The 17,524-nt window shown below is 49.9% G+C and overlaps 1 protein-coding gene across 5 annotated transcripts in view; it reads right to left on the bottom strand.

Annotated features, from left to right (window-relative positions):
- LOC147099543 (troponin T, slow skeletal muscle-like) overlaps positions 1-17,524 on the bottom strand; it is a 67,745-nt gene that overhangs the window by 25,242 nt on the left and 24,979 nt on the right. For all 5 annotated transcript variants that reach the window (XM_085969785.1, XM_085969782.1, XM_085969784.1 and 2 more), the window contains 5 exons: positions 17,433-17,493; positions 13,607-13,723; positions 3,909-3,986; positions 3,640-3,753; positions 1,030-1,139 (listed from right to left, as the gene is read on the bottom strand). In XM_085969785.1, the coding sequence (XP_085825911.1) occupies positions 1,030-1,139; positions 3,640-3,753; positions 3,909-3,986; positions 13,607-13,705 (401 nt within the window). In that variant the 5' untranslated portion in view covers positions 13,706-13,723; positions 17,433-17,493. The remainder of the gene's footprint in view (positions 1-1,029; positions 1,140-3,639; positions 3,754-3,908; positions 3,987-13,606; positions 13,724-17,432; positions 17,494-17,524) is intronic.

Here is a 17,524-nt window from a genome sequence, read left to right on the forward strand (position 1 = left end):
CCCATGCAAACACGGGGAGAATGTGCAAACTCCACACAGACAGTCACCCGAGGCCGGATTTGAACCCGGGTCCCTGGCGCTGTGAGGCAACAGTGCTAACCACTATGCCACCGTGCTGCCTGTCTTTATGTGCTCAGGTCCCTGGAGTGGGACTTGAACCCACAACCTTCTGACTCAGAGGCGAGAGTGCTGCCCACTGAGCCACGGCTGACACAGCTGAGGCCAGAAGGTCCCAGGTTTGTGCTGAGTGAGCCTATCTCAGCTGCGGCCGCGGTAGGGACTGGCCTCACTGCCTCTTGGGTGAGGCGGGAAGAATCAGCCAGCATTCCTGCTGCTGATTGCTACCCAGGGAGTCCTGCTGAAATGATTCACTTTAGGGTTTGAATGGTCATGGTCCAAGGGCTAGGCAGGGTAAATGGCCACCGGAGGGCTGCCACTACACGCAGAATCGGGTTGCCAACTCTGGTCGGACATATTCCAGGAGATCTCATCACGTGGCGTCCTAAAGCCCCCACCATTGGTCGCCTGACACATCCATCCTGAGGCCCACCCCCCTCCCCACAGCCAATTGGGAAGCGAACAGACTCTTGGTTACCTGATTGGATGATTCTTGACTGTCAATCAAACAGCCTTTCCCCGCCCATCTGCTATATAACTAATAAATGAGAGCGTTCAAAGAGAATGAAAGAAAAAGACACACAATTTATTTAACCCCCCTCCCCCCCAACATATTTTCTACGGGATTGCTCGCAGGAGTGTCCGAGAGATTAATCTTCAATTGTTGGAGACTCCAGGGCAATCCTGGTGGGTTGGCAACTCGACCGTAGAATGACTCCATAGATTCAGGAGAGGAGGGAAAATTGGGAGAATTTTTTTTTACCCAAAAAGGTGTGAACAGTAGATCATGCAAAGAGGGAGAGAGCTGTAACAATACTATTGACATAAGTTGGAATTAAAATGCAAAAATGAGATAGTGAAGCTAATTTTTGACACCAGGAGTTGGAGGTGAAAGGATCTGAATGGCTTTACCTCATTTTCTCGTCACTGAGATGGTCAATGTTGAGAGGTTTTCGTCTCTCTGCCAGAATTTTCTTCTTCATTTCACGACCCGTCTGCCTTTTGCCTCGCCTCAGCTCTGCCTGTGTAATAAGCAGAATGGCAAACACTTCACTTCCTCTGAAGGTTTGGCAGCACCTCAGATTTAAAATTCTCATCCTTGTGTTCACAGAAATCACAGAAACCCCACAGTGCAGATAGAGGCCATTTCGGCCCATCGAGCCTGCACCGACACATATCCCCACCCGATCCCCGTAACCCCTACACCAACACACATATCCCACTCTATCCCCGTAACCCCACGTATTTAATCCCCCTAACACTAAGGGTCAATTTATCATAGCCAATCAACCTAACCCGCACATCTTTGGACTGTGGGAGGAAACCGGAGCACCCGGAGGAAACCCACGCAAAACACGGGGAGAATGTGCAAACTCCACACAGACAAATCCCTCCATGGCCTCACCCCCCTCTATCTCTGTAACCTCTTCCAATGTGACAACCCTCTGAGATCTCTGCACTCCTCCAATTCTGGTCTGTTGTGCATCCCTCACTCCCTCCACCCCCCCCCCAACCATTGGTGGCTGCTCCTTCAGCCATCTAGGTCCTACGCTCTGCAATTCTCTCCCTAAACCTCTCCGCCTCTCTCTTTTCTTTTAAGACGCTCCTGAGACTGGTTCCTGGGATGAGAGGATTGCCCTATGAGGAGAGATTGAGTAGACTAGGCCTATATTCCCTAGAGTTTAGAAGAATGAGGTGTGATCTAATTGAAACATATAAAATTCTTAAGGGGCTTGACAGGGTCTGTGCTGGGAAAATGTTTTCCCTGGCTGGGGAATCTAGAACACGAGATCACAGTCACAGAATAAGGGGTCGGCCATTTAGGACTGAGATGAGGAGAAATTTCTTCACTCAAAGTGTTGTGAATCTTTGGAACTCTTTACCCCGGAGAGCTGTGGAGGCTCAGTCGTTGAGTATATTCAAGACAGAGGTCGATACATTTTTGGACTCTAGGGGAATCAAGGGATATGGGGATAGTGCAGGAAAGTGGAGATGAGGTAGAAGATCAGCCATGATCTTATTGAATGGCGGAGCAGGCTCGAAGGGCCAAATGGCCGCCTACTGCTCCTATTTCTTATGTTCTTATGTTCAAATCTGCCTCTTTGACCAAGTTTATGGTCACCTAATATCTCCTTATGTGCCTTGGTGTCAAATATTGACTGATAACGTTCCTGTGAAGCGTCTTGGGACGTTTTACAACTAAAGGCGTTATGTAACTGCAAGTTGTTGTTGAAGGCCTTTTTACATTGGTGCAGGGAGGATAGCATCGACTCAGAGATCTGCGGCTTCTGGGGTCTTTGTTTACTGTACAAGTGTACCATTGGCAATCCAACAGGAATCAGAATTGTGTTGTTTTTTCTGCCTTCAAAGGCTGCATTTCGGACCCAGGAAAATTTGGAAGCCAAGTGTCATCAGAGGCACAGAGTGCACCTCCTTTATATTTATATAGTGTATTGCCAGCATTGGGCATGTATTGTGCCTACTTCTGACATCACACTAATTGGTTTATATTCTCTGGAGTTTGGAAGAATGAGAGGTGATCTCATTGAAACATATAAAATTCTTAAAGGACTTGACAGGGTAGATGCTGAGAGGCTGTTTCCCCTGGCTGGAGAGTCCAGAACTAGGGGCCATAGTCTCAGGATAAGGGGTCGTCTCATCCGATAGGTGGCACCTCCAACAGTGCAGCACTCCCTCGGTACTGCACTGAATTGCCAGCCTAGATTATGTGCTCAAGTCTTTGGAGTTGAACTTAAACCCACAACCTTCTGACGAGAGTGCTACCCACTGAGCCACAGCTGACACACCTCGATCAGATCACCCCTCACTGGAGGCTGACATATTTGGTCAAGATAGTGAGGTGCTCTCACCTTCCTCGCTCTAATAATCACACGCAGGGCCTTGATCGGGCCAAGTCCTGTGGTGATTGACCATCAGCGACACATCACCTGGATGCCCCAAGCCATGACCTGATCAAGGCCTCATCGTCCAACAGATATTTCAGATTTCCAGCAGCATTCTGCTTTTGTATTAGTGTTTAATTCACGGCCACTTCTCTTCCAGGAACGCCCACCTTGAAGAAGTTCTGCTCTGCTCTCCGACAGGATATCCATTTCTTTTACCTTGTTAAAAACCTTTTACATCTGTAACATTTTCCAGTTCTGACGAAAGGTCACCAGCCTGAAAGGTTTAACTCTGTTTCTCTCTCCACAGATCCTGCCTGACCTGCCGAGTATTTCCAGCATTTTCTGTTTATATTTCAGGAAACCATCAGGTTCCCGGCTATCCTCAGACACTAGTGACACTAGTCAATCTCACTCCTTGACAGCAGCCCAGCCCCTCCCAGTGCTTGAGGTAGAACACTAAGTGTACATGGCCATTTATAATTTAAAGGGGCACCGTTTTCATGGAAGTGTTAGAGCAACCTTTGGGATGGCTGTCATATCATTTCCATTCAGTAGCAGCAGCAAACTGTGCTGTTCAAAGTACTCGTCATTACACAGGCATTGGCTGGGGCCCTACCTTAACAAGGTAACCACCGTAATGTGCACCCATGTTAGACAAGACTTTCTTCTTCTTGGCATCATCCTCTGCACGTTTCTTGGCCTCCTCATCCTCTTTGCGTGTTTTCTCCTCCTGTTTAATTGGCAATGAGGGTTGGAGGAAAAGAACAAGCTGATTAACCAATAGGTGTCACGGGACTAGTCAGTCTGTTAAATATGTGTGGACAGCGATGATAAATGGAGAAGAGAAAGAGGGGGACACTGAGGAACGGAGAAATAAGGACTCACAAGCAGCCTGGTCTGCCGGTCACGCTCTTTTTCTGCACGGAATCTCTGCTGTTCTGCTCTCTCCGCTCTCCGGTGTTCCTAGAAATGGAACAATAACATCTTGCGTTATAAATTAATGTGCAGTGCTAAATTTACAAACCTAATTGAAGGGCTAAGGCTCAGAGTGAAGGAATGCTAAGCTAGAAAAGAGTACATAGGAACAGGAGGAGGCCATTCAGCACCTCAAACCTGGCCCGCCATTCAATTAGATCACGGCTGATCTGTATCTTAACTCCATCTAAGTGCCTTGGTTCCATATTCCTTAATACCCTTTGACGTAATAAAACTCACTACGCATTTGGTTTGAGTACAAAGCAAGGTTTTAATCAACTTGTTTCAGAACATGGAGGTCTAGTTGTACTTCACTAGTTCCTTGTCTTACAAAATGTCCCTGGAAAGCTGGGGCCGACGCCCGAGTATTTATACTCCTTGGGCGGCGCCACCAGCTGGCCGTCCAGCGTTATTTCATGAGTAGTTTCTTGATGATGATGAGATTTATAACACCCTTGCCTAACAAAAATCTATCAATCGGTTTTGAAATTTTCAATTGACCTCCCACCCCAGCTTTTTGGGGGAAGAGAGTTCCAGATTTCCACTACCCTTTGTGTGAAGAAATGCTTCCTGACATCAACCCTGAACGGCCGAGCTCTAATTTTAAGGTTATGCCCTGTTGTAGAAGCAGTGATTAGGCGATACCAACTTTGTGAAGTAAGGAGTTCTAAAGGTTTGAGGGTCTGGGGAAGAATGACAGAGTCGGAGACGGTGCCGTTGGTCACAACACAGTGAGGAGAAAGGATGAGTAGGGAACTGAGAACGAGAGGAAAGGCTTTGGTATGGATTTCGGACCTAGGCTCAAAACCAGTCCAGGAAGATGGTCTGCAGAAAGAAAGAACTTGCATATTATGGGACCGTTCACATCCTCATGATGTCCCAAAGCGCTTCACAACCAATTAATTGTTTTTCAAGCGCAGTCACTGTTGTCACGTAGGCAAACTAAGGGTCACAATCTCAGGATAAGGGGTCGGCCATTTAGTACTGAGAGGAGGAGAAATTTCTTCACTCAGAGGGTGGTGAATCTTTGGAATTCTCTACCCCAGAGGGCTGTGGATGCTCAGTCGTTGAGTATATTCAAGACAGAGATCGATAGATTTTTGGGCACTAAGAGAATCAAGGGATATGGGGATCGGGCGGGAAAGTGGAGTTGATGTAGAAGTTCAGCCATGATTTTATTGAATGGCGGAGCAGGCTCGAGGGGCCGTATAGCCTACTCCTGCTCCTATTTCTTATGTTCTTTCACACGCAGTCAATTTGCACAGAGCAAGGTCAGTGAGACAAAAGGCCTTCTTTCTATTTTGACAGCTGCAAAGTATAATTAATCTATGTGTGCATGCGCTAAAGGTGGAGGCTTACGCATTATGTTAAAACAGCTACAACTTGACCGCCACGAATGTGCTCCCCCTCCTCTGCCGAAGCCATTGACTGTCTACTCGGTACAAGTCCATGGCTACCGGATGTCCACGGTACATTGCCTAAGTGGCAATTATTCATATATGAGCCTTGAAAGTGAGTGTCACTAGTCTATTCAATTGGGATTTGCATCCGTGCCCGATCCCATTCTCCCCCATGATTCACGTATTTTTTTTATTCGTTTATGGGATGTGGGTGTTGCTGGCAAGGCCGGCATTTATTGCCCATCCCTCATTGCCCCTTGAGAAGGTGGTGGTGAGCCGCCTTCTTGAACCGCTGCAGTCCGTGTGGTGAAGGTGCTCCCACAGTGCTGTTAGGGAGGGAGTTCCAGGATTTTGACCCAACGATGATGAACGAACGGCTGATATATTTCCTAAGTCAGGATGGTGTGTGACTTGAGGGGAATTTGGAGGTGGTGGTGTTCCCATGCGCCTGCTGCCATTGTCCTTCTAGGTGGAAGAGGTCGTGGGTTTGGGAGGTGCTGCCGAAGAAGCCTTGGCGAGTTGCTGCAGTGCATTTTGTAGATGGTACACACTGCAGCCACGGTGCGCCAGTGGTGGAGGGAGTGAATGTTTAAGGTGGTGGATGGGGTGCCAATTGTGGTGTATGTAACCTGTTCCACCTTAAGAGAACTTAAGCCTGTTCCACCTTAAGAGATGTACTACTTTCTCTGGCTGCTGTATACGTAATACCGGTGGTGACCACCGGTATATAAGGACTGTGTAGTAATATTGTATTTTAGTATAGTCCTGACCTCCAACCAGTAAAGACCTGTTGAACTTTAATCTTGTAGTCTGTGTCAGTAATTAATCTTAATACAACTGGAACACACAGACTTAACAGTGGCGACGAGTCCGATTCTTACCCTGCGGCAGTTTATATCCACGGCGGCTTTGTCCACAGAACGGACGTCGAAGAGAGGCTTCCACCCTCATCACCTTGCTGGAAGACACGGCGCGCGGCAGACATCGAGAAACCAGAGTGCAGAAGACATCCTGAACTCGAAGCCTCCATCAGCGGCTGTCAGCTATCTTCTTTCTTCCTCGGTGGTGGGTAAGCCGGGCAGCGACGCGACCAGAAAGTCGGCCGCGTTGGCTGTACAGACGGGGAGGGGAGACGGAGGAATAAGGGCGGTGAGATCGACCGCGACCGGAGATAAGGGCCGGGCCGCATTCGGGCCGAAAGGCGCAGCGCGGGGACATCGATCGCGGCTGGTGATAAGGGCCGGGCCGCATTCGGGCTAAAAAGGCGCAGCGTCTGGGGCAACTGAAGGTGCGAGAGCCGCAGTGAAGTGGAGACAGCGTCGGGGGACGGGTGAAGACCGCCAAGCGCGGGAAAACCGCCATTTTGTAGGCGGAGGACGAAGACAAGAGCGGGAAGCCGCCATCTTGGATAAAAATTAAAATAAATTAAATTGCAACAATGCCTAAACATGGGAACATTAACACCTTTGATAGCGACATCGAAGATTGGGCCATGTATGTAGAACGCATACAAAATTATTGTAAAGCAAATAAAATTCCAGATGAAGAGAAAGCACTAACATTATTAAACTTAATGGGTGCGAAGACATACGGGCAATTGAAACACCTTTTATCACCAGATGAACCGGCGGATAAGACGTTCGAGGAGATTGTTACTGTCCTGAAAAATCATCTAAACCCCACGCCGCTGATGCTAGCGGAACGATTTAAATTTTACAGCAGAAGGCAGCTGAAGGATGAAAGCAATGCTGAATATTTAATGGAATTGCGTAAGCTAGCAAAGTACTGTCAGTTTGGAACGAGACTGACAGAGGCGCTACGAGATAAATTTGTGTGTGGTTTATTAAAAGAAGATACACAAAAGCGACTGCTCGAGGAGAATGAGCTGACGCTTGAGAAAGCGGTCACTATGGCAGCAGCACACGAAGCCGCAGCGAGAGGCACGGCAGTAATGCAGCTACGGTCACTGGAACTCAGTACAAATAAATTGGGTTTGAGTACTGTAAAATGTTATCGTTGTGGAAAGACAACGCACGATCAGAACCAGTGTTGGTTTAAAAACCAAGAATGCAGAACGTGTGGCAGGCTTGGCCACATAGCTAAAGTATGCCGGTCAGGAAAGAAGACCAGCAACAAAAAGTCACCGCAAGGAAAATACATAAAGGTACACAAGGTGACAAAGAACAGTTCGACCGAACAGAAGTCAGATTCAGACGCTAGCAGTAATGAACTGGGTAGCTTAAGAGTACACAACGTTGGTAAGGATGCAGATCTCCAGACAATTTGGGTCACCCTTCAGATAGCAGGAGTCCAAGTAAAGATGGAATTGGACACTGGGTCGGCATTGACGGTCATGAATAAGAAAGATTACAAAAGGTTATTCCAATATATTCCCTTACGGGATACGGAGATTATATTGAAAACATACACGGGGCAAAGAGTGTACCCCATCAGAAAGATAGAGGTAAAAGTGGTCCACAAGGGCGAAGAAAGCCAAGTAATGGACTTATATGTGCTACCTGAAGGAGGTCCACCACTACTGGGATGGGAGTGGATTAGGAAAATGAATATGGACTGGCACTCCTTGAAGGCACTAACGGTAGATTCCGGGGAAACAGATGTCAAACCTAAACGATTGTCCAAAATATTGGATGATGCTAAAGAGGTGTTCCAGCAGGGACTGGGAACACTGAGAGGAATTACGGCAAACATCAAGATTGATGAACATGCACACCCAAAATTTTTTAAAGCCAGACCGGTACCCTATGCAATACGACCTACTGTAGAAGCGGAACTGGAAGCGCTAGAACGTTCAGGTGTACTGTCTAAGGTAGATTGGAGTGAGTGGGCTACGCCCATTGTTCCCGTTATGAAACGTCCTTCGAGCAACAAGCCAGGAGAACCAGGGAAGGTTCGCATCTGTGGAGATTTCAAAATCACCGTTAATCCGGTGCTTCACACGGTGCAGTATCCGCTTCCGCGGATTGAGGATATTTTTGCTTCGTTGTCTGGCGGGAAACACTTCACCAAGATAGACCTGGCGCAAGCGTACTTGCAGATGGAGGTTGAAGAAGAGTCACGCCAATACCTCACGATCAACACGCATCGAGGTTTGTACCGGTACAATAGGCTGGTTTTTGGAGTGGCATCGGCTCCAGCAATTTGGCAGAGGGCCATGGAGCAGGTATTACAGGGAATTCCAGGCACACAATGTTACCTGGACGATATTCTGATTACAGGTAATGGTGATGAAGAACACCTCGCTGTTAAGTCTGTGTGTTATATTGCGAATTACTACACAGACCACAAGAGTAAACTTTAACAGGTCTTTACTAGTTGAAGGTCAGGGCGGAACTGCCGAATAAATCATTACACAGCACTTATATACCGGTGTGGTCACCGCCGGTATTACAGTATACAGCAGCCAAGATAAAGTAGTGCAACTCTTAAAATAGTTCTCTTAAAGGTGGAACGGTTACTAAAATAGTTCTCTTAAAGGTGGAACGGTTACATACACTACACTCGCAAACTTGGAACTGGTGCTCAACAGACTGAAAGAGTATGGACTTAGAGTTAATCGGCAGAAATGTGAGTTCTTCCAGAAGCGGATCTCGTACTGTGGTCATGTCATTGACCGGGAGGGGCTTCATAAGTCTCCTGACAAGATAGAGGCAGTTGTAAAGGCTCCCGCTCCGGATAATGTCTCTCAGTTGAGGTCGTTTCTAGGATTGATTAACTATTACCATAAATTTCTACCAAATCTATCCACGGTACTGCACCCGCTAAACGCTCTTTTACAGAAGGGGGTACCATGGGAATGGAGCGAAAACTGTAAGAAGGCATTTCGCAAAAGCAAAGAATTGATCACCTCAGAGGAAGTGTTGGCTCACTTCAACCCGACACTGCCTATTCGGTTGGCTTGTGATGCTTCTCCATATGGTATTGGGGCAGTACTCTCACACAAGTTGCCAAATGGCACGGAAAGGCCAGTCGCGTTTGCATCCAGATCATTGACCTCCGCTGAGCGCAACTATGCGCAGATCGATAGGGAGGCTCTCAGCCTTGTATGGGGAGTGAAGAAGTTTAATCATTACCTGCAGGGCCAAAAATTCACACTTCTGACAGACCATCAGCCATTGGTATCCATTTTTAACCCTAAGAAGGGTGTTTCAGTGATGACAGCACAGCGTCTCCAGAGATGGTCCCTTTTCCTAGGGCACATCAATATCAAATAGATTTCAAAGGTACGTAGCAGCATGGCAATGCTGATGGGCTGTTGCGCCTGCCACTACCTGAAGAAGAAGAAACGACGAAAGTTGACCCTGTTGAGTTATTTCATTCGACCATCATCGAGTGTTTACCAGTCACCAGTGCAAGTATTGAAAGAGAAACCAGGAATGACCCGACACTGTCCAGAGTCTACGAGGTGACAGTGAAAGGATGGCCAACACGTGGTGATCCTCTGTTACCGGCATTCTCGGCAAGGCGAGACCAGCTGTCCGTCTGCCATGGTACTTTGATGTACGGGACAAGAGTGATTATTCCTCCCAAGTTAAGGGAAAGAGTTCTAAAAGAACTGCATGAAGGTCATCTGGGGGGAGTTAAGATGAAAAGTCTTGCTAGGGCTTATGTATGGTGGCCGGGTATTGACCAACAGATAGAGGAGTTGACGAAAAGCTGCGCTGGGTGCCAAAAAGTGCAAAATGTACCTCCGATCGCACCACTACACCCATGGGAATGGCCTTCAGCCCCATGGCAACGCGTACATATTGACTTTGCTGGGTCCATTCATGGACCCCATGTTCCTAATTGCGGTGGACGCACATTCCAAATGGCCAGAAGTGATCAAGATGAATACCACTACTTCAGAAAAGACAATTGCGGTGTTAAGAACAATATTCGCAAGGAACGGATTGCCAGAACAGATCTGTTCGGACAACGGACCACAGTTCGTGTCGGAAGAATTCCAAAAATTCTTAAAGAAGAATGGGGTGAAACATTATACCTCTGCCCCATATCATCCGGCGACAAACAGGTTGGCCGAGAGATTTGTCCAAACATTCAAAAAGGCAATAAAGGCCATGAATGATGATCAGATTCCGCTACAGCACAAGGTGGACAATTTTCTAATGGCATATCGAAACGCCGCTCATGCAGTGACTAACCAAAGTCCTGCCATGATGTTTTATAACAGGAGGTTGCGGTCCAGGTTGGACTTGTTAAAACCAAATGTGCGGAGGGAAGTGGAAAACAAACAGTTCCGGCATATTAATAACAAGACCACTCGAAGTTTTGACGTAGGACAACCAGTGTTGGCAAGGGGCTATGGAAACGAAAAATGGCAGTCCGGAACAATTCGGGCCAGACAAGGACCTCTAATGTACACAGTAGGTATTGGTAACAATGTGATAAGGCGTCATGCGGATCAACTGGTAGAATCGAGAGCAAGGGTCGAACCCATGGTTGCGACAGAGACAACTGTGGAAGACGTTAATGAACCTGAAGCATCTACCTCGGCAGGGAATGTACCTGAGGATGATAACACCCAATGCAGGGGAGACCAACTAGAGGAGTCACCTCAGCAACAGGAATCAGAGACCACTGAAAGGCGTTATCCAAACCGAATCAGAAGGCCTCCTGAGAGACTGAACCTTTGAACTGTTTATACCTGAAGTTATATATGTTATTATGTTATGTTAAATGGGGATATGACTGTTAAGCTAAAAAGGGAGGATTGTGGTGTATGTAACCTGTTCCACCTTAAGAGAACTTAAGCCTGTTCCACCTTAAGAGATGTACTACTTTCTCTGGCTGCTGTATACATAATACCGGTGGTGACCACCAGTATATAAGCACTGTGTAGTAATATTGTATTTTAGTATAGTCCTGACCTCCAACCAGTAAAGACCTGTTGAACTTTAATCTTGTAGTCTGTGTTAGTAATTACAACTAGAACACACAGACTTAACACCAATCAAGCGGGCTCTTTGTCCTGGATGCTGCCGAGCTTCTTGAGTGTTGTTGGAGCTGCACTCATCCAGGCAGGTGCAGAGTATTCCATCACACTCCTGACTTGTGCCTTGTAGATGGGCTTTGGGGAGTCTGGTGGTGAGACACTTACCGCAGAATACCCAGCCTCTGATCTGCTCTTGTTGCCACAGTATTTATGTGGCTGGTCCAGGAATAGTGACCCCCAGGATGGGGGGTGCCAATCAAGCGGGCTGCTTTGTCCTGTATGCACGCCTCCAGCAGGGGGGATTGCTGGGTGGCGATCCGGGAGCAGGAATTTTGGTTGACTTTTCTCCCCACTCTTCAGAGTAGGTGATGCTGAGGACAAATACAGTGCCACCGTGGCTAAACTCAGCATTGACTGGCGGGGGGGAATCGAACCCCGGTGCAATCCTGGCGTTCATGGCTCTGTACTTGCCGAGTCACTGGAGGAGTCGGCCTGGTGGAATCCTCGATTGGGATTCGCAGACACCTCAGAGTGCTGCTAGCCTCGGGTCGCCCACTCTGATTGGGCAAATTCCTGGAGGTTACATCACATCCGCCTCCCCCAGTCGAATAGCCCTTTTCTCCCCATCTCCAATATTTTCATAAAATACTGAAGTGTGCGAAGAAAATGATAGAGAAAAGGCAGAATTTGCTTCAGAGCCTCTGTGATTTCCGCCCCCCCCCCCACCCTAGGTTCTTCACAGCAGGGGCCAAGAAATTCATCTTCGATTCCTGGAGACTCCAGGCCAATCCTGGAGGGTTGGCAAGCCCTAAGCTAACCAGAAAATGCTGTTTTAGAAATAGTTGGGCTATTTGTGCAGGATAAAATGTCTTCAGGAAGGAAGGTGGCCATATATTCTTCCACAAGGACCCATACATACTGACCAGCAAAATACGGATACGTACCACGGCATCCCAAAATATGTACAGGAAACTCTTTATTATCCGGCACCGACGGGACCGGCGTGGTGCCGGTTTATCAAAAATTCCGGATTACAGAGAGGTATAGTTAAAAGGTACGAGAGCTCCGTACACAGCAACAAATCCAGGCTTCCCTGTTGCTTAGCAACAGGTGCAGGAACTCCAGCCACAGACTAAGAGTCCCTGTTGCTTAGCAACAAGTGCAGGAACCCCGGTTACACGGCCACAGATCCAGGAACTGCCACTAATATGAAGTAAAACTTACCTGAACCTACTCCTGAATTTTGCTGGTTAACAGAGATTTCCGGTACAAGATAGTCACCAAAAAATCAAATAGGGAATTCAGAAGAAACTTCTTTACCCAGAGAATGTGGATCTCGCTACCACAGGGAGTAGTTGAAGTGAATAGTATAGATGCATTTAGGTGTCGGTTAAAAGAGAGTTTCCTGTAATATGGTTTTAATTTGTTTCTTCTCAAGAAAGTGGAAGGCAGAGAATGACCACAGTGACCGAATTAGAAGGTCAGAAATGATTCAGAATCACTGAATGTGCTTTCCAGTTATTTGAAAGGTTCTTGTTTACTAAATAAATTTGAAACAGAAATAGATAGTTTCCTAGAAGTAAAGGGAATTAAGGGTTACGGGGAGCGGGCAGGAAATTGGACATGAGTCTAGGTTCGGAATGGTCATGGCCCTGTGGGTAGTGGAGTGGGCCCAGGGGCCGTGTAGCCTGGTTCTGCTCCTACTGTGTTCTAATTCTGTGTTAGATTTCAGGAGATGGTTTTATTCCTGTTATTCCTGTTCCTGGCTGGGGTGGAGATCGCCTTTACAGAAGGTAAGTACTGTAGAAAATATAGGGACAGAGTGATCTCCTGGAAGAATTTCGATCGCCTAGATGGGTCGGAGAGGAATTTCCCAGATTTGTTTCTCCCAAATTGGCCATTGGGTCTTTATCTGGTTTTTCGCCTCTCCCAGGAGATCACATGGGTTCGGGTGGATGCAGAGTGATAGAAGATTTGAGGTTAGGATCAGATCAGCCATGATCTTATTGAATGGTGGAGCAGGCTCGAGGGGCCGATTGGCCAACTCCTGCTCCTATTTCTTATGTTCTTATGTTCTTATTAATGGTCTAGGATGCACTATGAATATTAATGGTGTCTTGATTATATAATTAAAAATAAGACATTTATAAATAAAACATTATCCGAGATCTGCCCTCGTTTCTTTGCTTCCCACGCTCAGTTAATTTGAAAGCAAGTGATTGAACTGCGGAGAAGTCCTGAAGAATGCTCACAATCCTGTCCTTCAGGGCAATCAGTTCTTCCTCCTCCTTTTTTCTCTGCTCAAAATGGGCGTCGATCAGAGTCTGGAGTTCCAGGAGATCTTTCTCCATCCGCTTCCTGTGGATGTCCTATAAAGGGGTGGGAAGGGGAGAAAGAAACAATAAATCAAGGTTCGGCCAACCATAATCAAGCTCTGTCTGAGAGGAGTTGCAATGGGATGTTGCAGGTATCTCTGTGAGGGGGCATTCAATGCAGTCAACTTTTTCCGAGTTGTTTTTTTTAGATATCATTTTCCACTTTTGTCGCCTTTGAGGTCCTCACAGCATTGCCCTCCTACCACTGCTTCCAGCCAACCTGCTCCTTCTTTCAGCCGGGAAGGAGATGTCTGGAAGGCGATCTCTGCCGCCTCATCATTAATAATTGCAGCACCATTTACAGGCCATTTGGCCCAACTAGTCGTTTATGCTCCACACGAGCCTCCTCCCACCTGACTTCATCTCACCCTATCAGCATATCCTTCTATTCCTTTCTCCCTCGTGTGTTTATCTAGCTAATGCATCACTGCTATTCGCCTCAACCACTCTATGTCAAAAAGAATAAGAAGGAAAGACTTGCATTTCTATAGCGCCTTTCACGACCACCGACATCTCAAAGCACTTTACAGCCAATGAAGTACTTCTGGAGTGGAGTCACTGTTGTAATGTGAGGAACGCGGCAGCCAATTTGCACGCAGCAAGCTCCCACAAACAGCAATGCGATAATGATCAGATAATCTGTTTTTGTTATGTGGGTTGAGGGATAAATATTGGCCCCAGGACACTGGGGAGAACTCCCCCCTGCTCTTCTTCGAAATAGTGGCTGTGGGATCTTTTACGTCCACCTGAGAGGGCAGATGGGGGCCTCGGTTTAACGTCTCATCCGAAAGACGGCACCTCCAACAGTGCAGCACTCCCTCAGTACTGCCCCTTGGACAGTGCGGCGCTCCCTCAGCACTGCCCCTCCGACAGTGCGGCGCTCCCTCAGTACTGCCCCTCTGACAGTGCGGCGCTCCCTCAGTACTGCCCCTCCGACAGTGCGGCGCTCCCTCAGCACTGCCCCTCCGACAGTGCGGCACTCCCTCAGTACTGCCCCTCCGACAGTGCGGCGCTCCCTCAGTACTGCCCCTCCGACAGTGCGGCGCTCCCTCAGTACTGCCCCTCCGACAGTGCGGCGCTCCCTCAGTACTGCCCCTCCGACAGTGCGGCGCTCCCTCAGTACTGCCCCTCCGACAGTGCGGCGCTCCCTCAGCACTGCCCCTCCGACAGTGCGGCGCTCCCTCAGTACTGCCCCTCCGACAGTGCGGCGCTCCCTCAGCACTGCCCCTCCGACAGTGCGGCGCTCCCTCAGTACGGCCCCTCCGACAGTGCGGCGCTCCCTCAGTACTGCCCCTCCCACAGTGCGGCGCTCCCTCAGTACGGCCCCTCCGACAGTGCGGCGCTCCCTCAGTACTGCCCCTCCGACAGTGCAGCACTCCCTCAGTACTGCCCCTCCGACAGTGCGGCGCTCCCTCAGTACTGCCCCTCCGACAGTGCGGCGCTCCCTCAGTACGGCCCCTCCGACAGTGCGGCGCTCCCTCAGTACTGCCCCGCCCACAGTGCGGTGCTCCCTCAGTACTGCCCCTCCGACAGTGCGGCGCTCCCTCAGTACTGCCCCTCCGACAGTGCGGCGCTCCCTCAGTACTGCCCCTCCGACAGCGCAGCGCTCCCTCAGTACTGCCCCTCCGACAGCGCGGCGCTCCCTCAGTACTGCCCCTCCGACAGTGCGACGCTCCCTCAGTACTGCCCCTCCGACAGTGCGGCACTCCCTCAGTAATGCCCCTCCGACAGTGCGGCACTCCCTCAGTACTGCCCCTCCGACAGTGCGGCGCTCCCTCAGCACTGCCCCTCCGACAGTGCGGCGCTCCCTCAGTACGGCCCCTCCGACAGTTCGGCGCTCCCTCAGTACTGCCCCTCCCACAGTGCGGCGCTCCCTCAATACGGCCCCTCCGACAGTGCGGTGCTCCCTCAGTACTGCCCCTCCGACAGTGCAGCACTCCCTCAGTACTGCCCCTCCAACAGTGCGGCGCTCCCTCAGCACTGCCCCTCCGACAGTGCGGCGCTCCCTCAGCACTGCCCCTCCGACAGTGCGGCGCTCCCTCAGTACTGCCCCTCCGACAGTGCGGCGCTCCCTTAGTACTGCCCCTCCGACAGTGCGGCGCTCCTTCAGTACTGCCCCTCCGACAGTGCGGCGCTCCCTCAGTACTGCCCCTCCGACAGTGCGGCACTCCCTCAGTACTGCCCCTCCGGCAGTGCGGCGCTCCCTCAGTACTGCCCCTCCGACAGTGCGGCGCTCCCTCAGTACTGCCCCTCCGGCAGTGCGGCGCTCCCTCAGTACTGCCCCTCCGACAGTGCGGCGCTCCCTCAGTACTGCCCCTCCGACAGTGCGGCGCTCCCTCAGTACTGCCCCTCCGACAGTGCCGCGCTCCCTCAGCACTGCCCCTCCGACAGTGCGGCGCTCCCTCAGTACTGCCCCTCCGACAGTGTGGCGCTCCCTCAGTACTGCACTGGGAGTGTCAGCCTAGACCTGGAGTGGGGACTTCAACCCACAACCTTCTGACTCAGAGGCGAGTGTACTACCCACTGAGCCACAGCTGACACTCCCTGTGGCAGCGAGTTCCACATTCTAACCACTCTCTGGGTAAAGAGGTTTCTCCTGAATTCCCTATTGGATTTATTAGTGACTCTCTTATATTTACGACCCCTAGTTTTGGTCTCCCTCACAAGTGGAAGCATCTTCTCCAAGTTTACCCTATCGAACCCCTTCATAATTTTAAAGACCTCTACTTTGTATTCTTCGTTTGATGGCACAATGACACAGGGCATTGCTGGTTCTGACACTTCTGCCATCATAGGATGGGGCACTCTACAGGTCCATTGTGCCCCTTCTAAAAAGTCTTGGGTGGAAAAGTTGAGTCGTGCCCCCTCAAGAGAAGTGGCAGGCTCCTGGAGCGCAGCCGGCACTCCGCGCGGGGGGCGGGGTGGGAGGGGGTGGGTGGGTCAGGAGGCCAGGGACGGGAGCGCAGGCAGGTGCTGGCAGGTGGCCAGCAACAAAAATGGCCGGCCGGCACTTCGCCTTTAATTAACGCCGCCCCGACCGCAGATAGGCCCCCCTGACCCTGTTGGACATAGCGTCCGGCGGTAAGTCAGGGGGCGCGCCCGAAGATCGCGGCCGGGGGGGAGAGCAGGGCGCTGCGCACGCCGATGAAGTCATCGTCGGTGGCGCAGCGCTGCGAGGCGTTAACGGTTAACGCCGCCGCTAACCTCCCGCTGAATTTCACGGGAGGCATTGGCAGTGCCGCGCCCGGACGCTAACGGGAGGCGCAAAGCAACCCAATGTTTCCCCCTTTTTCTTCTGGTAAAGTCAATCCAATGGGCCTTGACACCTCTCGTGTTGAGAATGCAGGCAGTCTGATGGTTTACTCCCCAGACTACTGCCAATGTCTCACTGTGGCCGGCCAAGGCGAGGTGCTGGGGTCCACTAAGGTGAGACTCTTCCCTCTGACTTTGCCTCTTTATGCAAGGAATCAGCACAGATTGCTCAACGCCTACCGCTGCCGTGGCTCAGATCAGGAACTGAGTGGAACCGGGGTCAAACGTACACTCGTCCATTGCTCCATGGCTTTGGGCAATCATGCTTTAACACTCGGCGCTACTGCATCACTCTCGAGTTTTGGAATTATACTTTGAGACCGCCTAACCCCATTACAGGCACAGGCCAATGATAACACCAAAACAGATCGGATTGCCAGTGAGAACTTACATCGAAGTCAACCCTTTCTCCATCGGGGATTTTGGGACCAGAAATCTGGGGAACAACGAGCCTGAGAGAGACAGAATGGAGCATTACCTTCA

This window comes from Somniosus microcephalus, chromosome 28 (genome assembly GCF_052327205.1).
Source record: "Somniosus microcephalus isolate GS21.2 chromosome 28, FLI_Smic_1.0, whole genome shotgun sequence".
In the NCBI taxonomy this organism is placed as follows: domain Eukaryota; kingdom Metazoa; phylum Chordata; class Chondrichthyes; order Squaliformes; family Somniosidae; genus Somniosus; species Somniosus microcephalus.